This window comes from Lichenostomus cassidix, chromosome 15, assembly GCF_008360975.1.
Source record: "Lichenostomus cassidix isolate B80296 chromosome 15, HeHo_3.0, whole genome shotgun sequence".
In the NCBI taxonomy this organism is placed as follows: Eukaryota; Metazoa; Chordata; class Aves; order Passeriformes; family Meliphagidae; genus Lichenostomus; species Lichenostomus cassidix.
In genome coordinates, this window is record NC_139496.1 from 9,359,407 (window position 1) to 9,371,924 (window position 12,518).

The 12,518-nt window shown below is 43.0% G+C and overlaps 1 protein-coding gene across 14 annotated transcripts in view; it reads right to left on the minus strand.

Annotated features, from left to right (window-relative positions):
• DEPDC5 (DEP domain containing 5, GATOR1 subcomplex subunit) overlaps positions 1-12,518 on the minus strand; it is a 37,484-nt gene that overhangs the window by 1,187 nt on the left and 23,779 nt on the right. For 6 of the 14 annotated variants that reach the window (XM_085076004.1, XM_085076008.1, XM_085076006.1 and 3 more), the window contains exons 33-42: positions 11,842-11,904; positions 10,131-10,282; positions 9,290-9,367; positions 8,718-8,850; positions 7,779-7,887; positions 7,287-7,511; positions 3,254-3,423; positions 2,118-2,289; positions 1,009-1,069; positions 375-457 (exon numbers count right to left, since the gene is read on the minus strand). In XM_085076004.1, the coding sequence (XP_084932130.1) occupies positions 375-457; positions 1,009-1,069; positions 2,118-2,289; positions 3,254-3,423; positions 7,287-7,511; positions 7,779-7,887; positions 8,718-8,850; positions 9,290-9,367; positions 10,131-10,282; positions 11,842-11,904 (1,246 nt within the window). Of the gene's footprint in view, positions 1-374; positions 458-1,008; positions 1,070-2,117; positions 2,290-3,253; positions 4,592-7,286; positions 7,512-7,778; positions 7,888-8,717; positions 8,851-9,289; positions 9,368-10,130; positions 10,283-11,841; positions 11,905-12,518 lie in introns of those variants that run through there. The other 8 variants (XM_085076010.1, XM_085076012.1, XM_085076017.1 and 5 more) reach the window with 6 other exon arrangements.

The following is a 12,518-nucleotide window of genomic DNA, read 5'->3' on the forward strand; positions in this document are numbered from 1 at the left end:
GCATGAGAACAGAGCATTGACTTGTCCTGACACCTTTCCCTCCTTCTAACTTCTGGGTACACATTTATTTACATTGACCTTTGAATAAGCTTTATCTTATTTTTTTTAATTTCCCCATCTTCTGGAAAAAAAGTTTCAGAGCCACTGTAAAGCAATATTTCAAACCAACACCATTTATGAGCAGCAACACTTCGTGCTTTTCATACTGCCCCCTCCAGTTTTCTGGTTTGTGTTGTCTGACACACCTACTTGTCGTCTGGTTAGGGACAGAACAGCGCCAACATCATTGACACAAAACACAAACCACATGTAAAATGGTTCTCTTGTTTGTAATAACCTCCTCTGTGCCACAGTGACTCTCAAATATTGCTCACCTGTGACATGGATATACTGGGGCTTGTTTTCTGCCGGGAAGTTGAATGCAGAGGCTGAATATTTATCTTGTACAAATCCAAATCTGAAGAAATAGAGAAAAGGGGATTAAAAGATAAAAAGAGCCACTCCAGGTAGGATTCCTCAGCCAAAAGCAGGGGCACCAGAAGAAATCCTTCTACTATCCCTTTCTTATAGCCTGAAGGCAAAAGGAAACATGATGAAGAGAGCTGAGCTTCTTCAAATATTCTCTGCTGTGGCCAGACACAGTGTGACAGACTGTGGCAAATACACAAGAAGGAAACAACTGTCCCTTCTCAGGAAGAATCTTGTTACACTCTATCTACTTCTAACTTAGAATAAGGGGCACTTTCCAAAGGCAAGGCCCTCCCTAGGAGGAGAGTATGGTTCCTAAAGAGTGACAGCTGAAACACTACATAGCTGCCCCTCGCACCCGCAGAACCTCCTCCAGGCATGGAGGCTGTATTTTAGTCTCACAAGCTGTGAGCAGACTTCAGAGAGGCAGACTGCACAGAACCCAAGTGACTCAGGAGTGACTGTTCAGCACAGGCCTTCATCCCACATTATCCAGGGAGACAGGAACTGTTTGATCACTCCACTCCACTGCAGACATACCTGTGTGCTATTGCTTCCTGGAGCAGATGCATTCGGTCCCAGTATGTTTCTGGCTCAAAGCCTGAAACAAACAGAAAGGTAACAATTATCTAGTAAAGCTACTTTATTTCCATGCTTTTCAAGATTTCAGTTTTCCTCAGGAGGCCTCTGTGCACTCTTTTTTTCTCCTAGCCATTTTTTTGAGTCACATTTTTTCCTGTCAGTTGTCTCTTAGAGATGTGTCTTGTACACTCCAGTAGCAGACTTATCCCTGAATTTATTATTTGTCTCTCTTGAGATGAAGGAAAGGAACATAAAGGGGGGTGTGGGAGGGGGCAAGGAAGAAAAATGGGTTGCTGTGTATCACAAGAGTGCTCTGGAAATACTTAATTCAGTCAGTGGGGCTATGGTGACCTCACAGCATATGGATTTGCCACATTCATTTAACAGTTGCACCTGGACACTGAGTCAAGGGTTAATGAAAATATCATATTTACTATTTTGAAACAACGCCTTTTGCTGATTGTCCCTTCTCATGATGCAATTTTGTGCTTCTCTGCATGAGGACAGAGTTCTCTGATCTTTGGGCTTCCACCTGAGATTTACCACAACATCTCACTGGAAAGAGCGAGGTCACATTGCAGAAAAGGAGATTGCAGTTTCTAGAGCTTAATCTCATGTGCAAACACTGTAACCATTAAAGTAACCATGGCAACAACAAAAAAAAGAGGATGGCAGTGGTGAAAGCCCAACCTCAGGGAGGGGGAGAATAAACAAACGCAGGATACAAATGCAGAGCAGCTGTGGGTCTACCAGCAAAACAGACACAAGAGTCTACCAAACACAACTCAGTATGGGCTCTGTAAGGGTGTGCAAGGTTAAGCTTCACTGGGGACACCACCTTTCCTGTGTGTTGGTGCTTCCTGCTGCCCACCTCACCCCATGCACGATCAGCCTGCCAGCACAGCTTCCTCCAGCACCTCCTTCCTGAGGGGGCTGCTGACTGTAAAAACAGGTCCTCCAGCCACCTAAAGCTGGCTGGTAGATGAGGTTCTTTGTGTAAGCTACATGCCAGCAGTGACCTGTTTGCACAAAGTACCCCGAGGGGTAAAAAAAAGTGCATTTCTTACCATCAAACAAATGCTCACTGCCCTCCTTCAGCAAGCAGCTCACGTTGAGTGGGATGAACAACTGAGCTCGAAGTGGATCCCCATACAAGTAACTGGGCAAGGCAAAGGGGCCTTCCAGGACTGGGACCAGCAAGAACCCACAGGAGGTGGCTTTCCGATGCCAACCCTGAACCTGAGAAGAAATTCAAACAATGAATCATAGCACATATGCCAACTGAGGAAGGGTACTTCTGTGCATAGGAGCAACTCATTCCCCAAGAATAGACCAGACATGCTCAATTCTCCATAGGCTCAGCTTGTTCTGCATGGCAAGCACACCAACGTCCTTGCAAGCAAAGCAGTACAAGCACAAGACATCAGGCTTTCCTTTTTCTCAAGTGCCCCATCAATCAGAAAGCACTTTAAAATAGGACATTTTTCAGGAACTGATTCAGCCTACTTATCACCAGTGGCTAAACATTTCTGCTTTACTGGAACAGTGCAATTGATTTTAAATAAAAGCAAAACCAACTACCTAGTGCTGTCTGTCTGGGTGGGGTAAAACCTGGTGTTAAATAATTTGAGTTTTACCGAAGCTACATTAAGGATAACAAAAAATCTAAAAATTAAATCTATAAGTTTAATCTAAAAATTAAAAAGTGACATGTTTTAATTCAAAACGTTTTCAGCAAGTTGAAAAAAAGCTAAAACATTGCTGAACAGGAAAAACACATTGCCTGGAAAAGCCTTGTTATGAAAGCAATTCCACTGAGATTTAAAGTTTTAAGGCTTGGGGATAGAAGGAATGCAATGTGAAACAGATTTTTTTCCAAAGACCCAGCTCAGGGCTTAAAATTTGCCTAAGGGGGACTTAAATTTATCACCTTGACCTATGCTGATCTCTGCATACTGTGCATAAAACCCTCTAAAAGCAGAACATTCTCCTGCAGACAGAATGACTATAGATGGTGTGATAAATGCTGACCAGATGCAACAACATTAACCACCACCAGGAAAATTACTTATGGAAATAAGGGCAGATCCAAGCCACCGTCTCTCTTCCTAATACTTCCTAATACAATGTATCCCCAGCTGTCTAAGGGGTACAGAAGCCAGACAGGCATTTCTTTGGCCGTCCAGAACACCCAGGATCTCACCATCTCAAAAAGAACAGCTGCAGTCACTGCCATCCAGTGTAACTTGATTTCAAAGGCAGCATTCAGGGAGAAATTGCCATGGTAATAACAACTGCACCACTCCAGCCGGTCTGTGCGGTTGTTCACATCCACGTCCAGCGTCACCGTGCGCTGCTCGGGCACTGTGGCAGCTGTGCAGCCGAGGCACAAGGGCGTTTAGAAGGGCCATTAAAGAGAAGGTGGGAGACAGGATGAAGAGAACAGAAGAACCAAGATAAGCCATTTGAAATTAATTTGCCCTCCCAATCCTCCCCAGGTATTTGCAGGCTGGCAGAATAGTCCCAGAATGCCGCTCATCCAGATCACAAAAGACAGAAACCCTGAAGTTTTTCTCATGTCAGGGGTATGTGCTACAGAATCACCTCCCCAAGCAGTCAAAATAAATTTCAGCTGCAACAAAGAGAGAGAACCAAGAGTCCAGTAGTTAATCAACAGGCAACTAGTGCCATAATTAAGCATGGCTAGACAACACCAGCTTCTTCATGCCCACCAACATTCCAAATATTTCTATGCCTCCACCAGAAATCACAACAGGGTGCTGTTACACAGGGCAGGTGCATTCCAGGACTTTCCACAGCTAAAGGAGATTAGAAGTTAAACTTCTTGTTTCTTTAATCCTGTATCAATATCCCACATTACCGCACTGTTAAAAGTGCATATCCAACAATTTTTGTAAAAGCATGAAGAGTCAGCCAAGATATGCAGCAGCATTCTGACCACTGCAATACCTCTTAGTGCTTTGCAGTAAGTGCTGGGATAGTGCCCAAGATCCAGCTCCCTTTGTGTCCCACAGCCCAGCATCCTGGTGACAGAAAACCTCAGGCACCAGGCAAGAGAGGAAGAAAAGCACAGCAGTGGAAGTGACCTGGCTGGTGTCAAACAGAGGACTGCAAGGCTGGGCACAGAACCCAGATCTCCTGACTTGGAGACCAAAGTCCTGCTATGAAGCACATCATCACTTTCAACTTTTCTTTAGACAAATACATAATTTAACATTTCTGTAATGTTAAAAATTGACACAAAACAATGGGCCGCAAGGCTACTACTGGAAAGCTTTTGCCCTTTTTATTATTGCATGCATAAGGAATGGGTGTTGTTATTTCTGCTTAAGTAGAAGATGTGCACCCCTTTGTAGGATTAGCTTTTAAATTGTCTTATAATTTGATGGCTTGATGGTGTTTAAAAAAAAATTGTTGAAATCCTTCCTCAAAGCAGGTGGAAAGTTCCCACCTTCACTTCTACTGCAAGTTAGCTGGAGGCATTTTCAAGGTTATAAGGAAATCCTTTACATTGCTATTACTGCAGCATAGAACAGGAAAAAAAATAAAACCACAATAAAAATGAAAGAACATCACCCAGTTTTGTTTCATAAATAAGACCCATTTTTGTCTTTGGCAGATGTATCATCTGCAATTTCTGAGTTGATCTGGTATTGTCAGACAGACCGACACCTTCAGAGTTTCTTTTCTGGCTCCTTTGGGATATTATGAATACAATGCTTGTGGTCAGGAGGTTATGGTGCTAAATTTGTAACAAAGTGTGTTGGAAAACAACATCCTGGAAGCTGTGAAGCCAAAGCAGCTCAGTCAGGTAGGTGTTGGTCATTAGCCAAGAGGTCAGTGATAACACCACAACCCAGTATGCCCAAACTGGGAAGAATGAGCTCCCTGCTCCCTTACACTGATCCTTTTCTCAGAGAGTGAAGACTCCTTGCTAGGGCTGGAGTGTCTCTCTCTGCCTTGTCTGCAGCTATAGTCCACAGGCAAAGCCAGAAGAACATAGTCCAATCAGGTGAGCTAATAAAAAAATACATTCAACACTGATGAGAAATGTTCAGTTGTCTGAATTCAGAAGCTCCTGTTTAAAACCACCTTGTTTTAATAGAATAAACTCTAGCTTCCATAGGTCAGACTTTAAGAGGACTCACCTGCTTCCCAATTGTCTTGTACTATTGAGTATTTAACTCATGGTTTATTAAGCAAATCGGAGAGGAGCAGGCAGGTTATTCTCCAGTCACAGACTCGCTACATACATGACTACAATTGCTAGTGCATGCATTGCTATAAATCAAAGGGACAAGATTAGGTGTATCACAGGTCAGACTTCCACTGGGAAGGGAAAAGGGACAGTCACTGGGCAAGTGATTGGGGAATTGGGAGGGATAAAGATTTGAGAGATACATGGAGCTTGTTCCAGAGCTCCCAATGCTTGCATGCAATTTTATATCACAGCCTGACATTTAGGGAAGGTGGGGAGGGGAAGAAATAAAAACCACAACCAAATCAAGACCAAGAGAGGAACAAATGAAGTCACGTGGACCAGAGGTCATCTGGGTTTAGTAAAGCTCTTTGCCTCAGATGAACTGCTGAAGTTTTTTTGGTTTTTTTTTAATACTGTTTAGAAGAGGGACAGCACAGAAACACAGTTTAAACCAGTTCCTTTGCAAGAAAAAACTTCCACACTCAATTTTACTACCAAAAAGAATGAAATTCCTGGAAAAAACAGACTGCATGAGAGCAATCTGAAGGCATTTATTGCTCATTCAATGACTGCAAATTAGTTAAACAGTAAAATGGACATAATTCCAACTGAAAAGAAAAAGGAGAGCTACACAGGTGTGTAATACACCACATGCTGCAGGAATACACTCTTTTCCTGGCTGGTGTTAAAGGAAAGCTGAGGGGAACACTAAGGCACCTCTCCTCCCTCTGCTTGTCCCCACAAGTGCAGGCCAGGTGAGTCTCAATCTTTTCATCTCACAAAAGAGCACAGACAGAGAAGCCTGAACTAGCTTTCTCAGGCTAAACAGTGAGTAAGAGATCAAACCATGATCAGGATCTGGCCCAAGTGCTTCCAGCCTCCATAATACTTTCATGCCAGCCTGCATTCAGGCTTCAGCTCTGGCCAGCCACTAAGCTAATGAGGTTGGATACTAGCCAAGGCAACAGATTTATCGTGTGACAGGGAAAATAACCTGCATATGTTGGCTTCAGGGAATTAACCATTAGTTCAGACTTTCTATCCTTAATGCTTTCCCATTTCTGATGCTGTTCCTCTTCAAACAAGGCTTTCAGAAATACACAAGGATTACTGTGACTTCAGGTTTAAGAGACACTACACCAGCAGTAAGGCACTTCTCTTCAAAAGGTCAAATATACACAACAGGAGAACAGCAAAATTTTTCTTTTTATCCTTAATTGCTAGACCTTTAACAGATGCATCTAAGTAAACCTGAAGTTGCAGTTCCATAGCAATGATTTTCTCTCAAACAAGGAAAGAGGAACAAAAGCAAGTGACTCAGGCTGGCCTGGATATGCAACAAAAAGCTAACAAAGCAACAGGGTCAGTCACACAGCCAGTGTGTTTCACGGGCTGTTAGAGGCAGTCAGAGTTATTCTCCACACATTAGAAAACATTAGATACTAATGGTATCTTGCCCAGCAGCAAGATCTTCCTACTGCTTCCATACCACATGGATCATCTGCAGCTGGGCTTCACAGACTTATTAATATAAGTAGTCTGGTTCAGATTAGCTAAAAAGCCTCTAGGACATCACAGAAAACTTCTAACACATCTGGATCTCACTGTGGCTTTTGCCCCTAGGCAGCAATTAGAAGTCTAATTTTAAGAACAGTTTGGTTGCTCTGCTGTTCTCACAGCTTATCCCTCCTTACAGGTTGGGAGGAATCTCTCTGGATCTGCAAGGAGACAAAGCATCTTCCTCCCTAAATTCTAGGAATTGAGGAACAAGGAATATTTTAAGAAATACTTTTTGCTGTATTCCAGTACTCTGAAGTAAAAGTTACCTGCTCAGCCAGTGAAACACACCTCCAGCATAGGAGAACAAGTCCACGTGCAAGACACATGTAAGGCCAGCATGAAATTTGCAGCTTTGTTGCTGGTCCACGTGAGATCATACCCTTGGCTGGCTGCTCTTCCCCTTTCAAAGCATCCCCTTGAACTTCCCCAGCTGTCACCTGTGCTGTGCATCTACCTAATAGTGCAGCTGCCTGGCTCCGTCCTCCGAAACTGCGGCTAAAGGAACTGTGCCTACTTGCATAGGAGGCTGGGCGGCTGGGCAGCCAGGGCAGGAAGAACGCTGGGATCTCCGAGTGCAGGAGCTCTTCTGCCACAAAGGCCACCTCAAACCACTTCCTCTGGAAGGCGGAGAAGTCGTCCATGGCAGCTGTGTGCCACATGGCAGGCTGCTGCAGCCCCACTGCCAAGGGGAAGGGCAATTCCAGTTAGAAACAAGAACTCAACACACAGAGAAAAGTAGTTCTTGATGAAAAAGAGGCAGGGAGAAAAGGTACTTTATGTTTTCTACAGTGCGGTTTTTTTTAACTAAAAAAGCTGAATTGCTCAGACTCTCTTGAGATCAGCTGCTCCCAAAATGCACTCCTGCTGCAGCACCCCTAAGAATCAAGAACAGCCTAATGATTATGAAAAGGGATAGTGAGGAAAGTCTTGTAGTAACAATGCTGACCTCGGTCTGGTTCTTTGTCCACAACAATCTTGTAAAAATAAAAGCCATAAATAAAGGTTCGTAAAGCTTCTCCTGATGCATGGACAATAAGCTGCTCTTCTAACATTTTCTGAACAAGAGAGAACAGAGCAAACATGATAAAAGAGAAATCACTTTTCCAGTTACATAAAAGGGTTGCTAGAGAACGTTAGGAAATAATTTTCTTTTTCTTGACATCTTTGTATAGATATGTGCCTAACAAGAATACGAGCAAAGTTATCTCCCGATATTCAGTAAATGTAGCAATTCCTTATCTCCCCAAGAAATTGTGTTTGACCTTTCCACAGATGTCTGTCTTCCTCCCTTACTCTGCTCTGGTTTTATAGATGGATTTATAGAAGGTAAGAGCTTGGAAACATTCTAAGTTCTCTGTTAATTGATATGGGATCTCAGCAGAGGAATGAACTCCAGAGCATTTCCAACCTTCTGCCCCTGACATAGTTCAATACAGAAAAATCCCTTGATAAATACAAGCAGTGTTCCTGCACAAAGTGTGTCTGCTTCAGCATCCATAACACAAAGGTCATATGCTAGTTTTATTACAACTTTATTAACTTAATTATCAGAAAGGACATCCAAATCACAGCCTAGTGCCTCAATTCCAGCACAATGCAGAGTACCTGGTAAGCACCAGCTAACTGGAGGTTATAAACAGAACCATCATCATGGAAGTAGAAAAAGTATGTATTACTAGTGAAGAATACATTGCTGTTTTGTGATGAGGTAATGATGGCATTTTTTGGATTCCTTATGTTCTGTTGAGCACTATTTTCAATACTCATCCATAAGCGGATTTTAATAAGTAACAGAAATTATTGCTATGCTTTCCGCTAAAATTTTACTTTCTTCACAGAGTGAGGCATTTCTGGCCCTCCATATGCCCCTGGATAGTTTCCTTACCTGCATTATGTCAATGGCCATGGCCTGGGTTTGCACCCCTTCCACGTTATTCACCAGCCAGTGCACAACTTCCGCACTGATGAAACAGTACGGGGAGAGGCCCTTCTGTTCAGAGAGCAGCTGGATCCCTGTGCTGAACCACAGCAAGTCACACGAGTTAACACAGACTGACTGAGAGATTTTAAGTAACAAAGACAAAAATCACTGCAGGAGGAAAGAAAAAAGAATGAGGAGGATAAAATAAAGGACAAGAAATGCACAATGCCCCTGGAGTGCTGTATCATTGGCTTTTGGTATCAAGATGAAGAGCTGACATTGACAGCACTTTAGTGACTTATTGGGAATTCTTGATTTGACAAGATTCTGGGGTTCTAATAATTGAAGTCTTTGCTTGTACCTCAATCTCTATAAAATTCCTTATTAGAGAGTCTGGAACTGAATAACAAAAGGAAGTTTAAAACTCTTCAACAGCTGACATGGGGCTCTCCTTTGAGTGACTCTTTTCACATCCTCTTAACAAAACATGTTAAGCTTAACAAAAGATGTTAAGCACATTTATATTAAAAACTTACGTGGGGTGTTTCATGGCTTCAAGAATCTCTACCAAAGTGGAGGAGGAAGTCAGAGCACTTGTTGAACACTGCTGAGAGCTGGGCAGTAAACAGAAGCACATTCAAAAATCAAGGAACCTGACATATTTGTTCAAATATGTACATTTAAGAAAATTGCTCTTTCTTCTCAACGATGACTTTGCCACATTTATTTCCTTTTTCATCTCAAGAAGGACAACTGAAAGCATCACACATGTATTTCCCCCCTGAGTTCACCAGGACATTGCTACATGGATCCAATGCACACTATGTCACATACAGCTGTACTCAGGAGAATTGAGAGCAAACATTTTGAAGTTGGCTAATTTTCTTTTACTGTAATATACAACCACAGGAAACAGGCGCTAAAAAAGTTTATTTTCAACACTGCTTTCTCCCCAGTGTCTCGCTTCCAGCTTAGAACCTCTCAGATTTCATCAACCAACTAGATCCAATTAGACCTGCAGGCCCCCCCCCACTTGCCAAAACAGACAGAAGATGTCAATTCAAAGCCTGGTTTCCTACTAGCATATTTTAGAAATGGAATTTCTTCATTTCTTGAAGAATGAAGCTCTTCTTGTGGGTGGAGAAATCAGGCCTTGTGTTCATTTAATTCTGGAAAACTGGGTTGCAAGGCTTATTTTACTATCACTCTCTCTGCACATGGAAATGCTGCAGTAAGGTCTTGTGACAAGTGCCTGCTCGTGCTGACAGGCACAGCACAGTCTGTTCTCAGGTTCCTGTTTAAGTGTCCATTCCCTGACACCAGAAAGGGGCTGTAACTGAACAGCTCTGCAGTACAGCACTGCTGTGCCTTTCCTACCTGCCCTCTGCAGCACCAGCTGTGGTGTATCCTAGGTCTGCAACATTCTGGGTGCTTCCCAGGGCCTGGGTGCTGCCCCTGTCAGGGACCTGCCCCGTGCTTATCAGAGCGCTGCCATCGGAGGTTGCAGGGACTGATTGATCAATAGAGACCTGTGAGGAGTAAACACAGCAGCATCTCTATGAAATTCATAATATAATCCATTTCCCATTGTCCCCCCTCCCCACATCATCTGTGCCTCAGCACAGATTAGTCAACAACAAGCAGTTCTCTAAGGAAGCACAAGCATATGCAGAAGGGATAAATACAGTCTTATTTTGTCATCACTACAGAGCTCCTGACAAACAACAAATTCAGACCCAAATAAAGACGAAGATCACCAACCCAGCAATGACTGTGTTGAGAGGACTACTGGCAAACACCAGTCCAAACCTGACATTTTCAACCCAAGTGAATAACTGTGATTAGAAGCATGTAATGGACAGAACAGGACACTTAATCACTTATGGGCAGGTAGCAAGCATTAAACAGAAATAGTTTCAAGTCTAACTCTCAAAAATATGCAAATGTATCACACGAATTCAAGTTTCATAATGCTCAAAAAAAACAGCTCATCTTCTCTCCTTTCTCAGGGCAGTATGAGAAGGCTGGTTGGCACCCACCCACACCGATGTCGCCAAGACAACAGGAACACTTCCCTCCCGCAGGAACACTCGCACTATTCCAATGGTAGACTGAATAGTTCACAAAATTACCATCAAATCATTTCAGAAAGAGCATGAATGCTGAAGGATTCAGCAAAGTACAGGCTGTAATTGCCATCTGTCATTAACACGTATGGTTTGGTAAAGGCACATTATATAAAAGCTGGAGAGGTGGGGGAGAGAACACGAACAGCAGAGTAACTCTAACTCAAGCTGGTGTAAATATGGGGGCTGCTCTACCGTGATGAATCCACAGCATATACACAGCTAAAAATCACAAAGCTGGTAGCTTGACTTAGGTCTGACAGCCAAGAGTCCCTTATTTATGCCATTTCTCACAACCCAAAAATCTCTAATGGCAGATGTCCCTTTTTGGGCAGCCAAAACCAGCAGATGCTCCAGGGCCAACTCTATAGTGCCCACAGCCAGCAAAAGCCACTCTCCTCCTCAGGGCTCACTTCAACCAGCAGCATTTCCTATGGGCACTCTGTGTTACTGCTAATTCCTAACTGGTGTTAAGTGGACAAACAACTTCTGTCACAAAGACTCTTTTAAACCAAGATGACACCAATATTTTCAGCCCTCAGTTGTTTAGGAATCAAAGGACATATTTTGACTAGGATATCTCCACAGTCACCTGTCAATCAAACACCACAGAAGAAATTTAGCCAAGACCAGATAAGTGAGCTGTTGCCATTTTGTTCAGTGAGGGAAGATGGAAAACAAGCATTTACTGAAAAACAAAACGAGCAGCTTTAGTAGTTGACAAGACAGTACTGCAGAGGACAGTGAGACAGGGCACATGAACATCCAAAATACAGCACAAACAAATGGTGGAAGAAAATGGTTGCTTCTGCCACTTTGTCCTGCCAATGCTGCACATCTCGCTCTCATTGAGAGGATCTGGAAACTAACACAAGTTCCCAGCGTGGCAAGCTCAGGACACAAATGCTGTCCATCACCTCAGTCCAAAAGCCAGAGATGACAACAACCCATTCAAAACTAACCTGTGAGTAGAAGGTTGAAGCTGTGCGTGGGCTGCGAACAAAATCCATAAAGAAGGACCCATCCTGAAGGCATCAGAGGAAGTAGGCCCATTAATGGCAACAGCAACAGGAACAAGGAGTTGAAGAAAAGCAAATACAAGGTTGTGCAAGTATGAAATGACCACAGAGAGAAAGTATGAGGAGAATGCAAATCCCAGACCCAGAAGGTCAGATGCAGCAGAATGCACAGCATCAGGAGTTACTCACACACATATCCTTACTTTCTCTCTCTGTAACAACACATTGCTCTTCCTTGGCACAGATGCTTTCCCAAAATTTTTAAACCCACATTGATCAGAAGCCAACTGAAACTACAGCCTTCCCTCCATACTTCAAAGGAGAAAGTCTTGAGCTCTGAAGTATGGGGGCTTCCATCCCAAATACAAAAATACTGAAATACAGAAACCACAGGAATAATGACAAATATCCAAAGAAAGACAGGGTTTTTTCTAATCTGTTGGACACTCAAATGATAAAGAGGGAGAGGCAAAGAAGCTCTTTTCAGGAAGCACACTCTTCCTCTTAAATGCAGGTCTGGCATGGTGCAAAGGAAAGGGAAGAAAAATTCATCACAAAGATCCTTCCAACACTGTGTTTAATACTTCATGCAAAATTAAACAGATACTGCGTGTGCTATG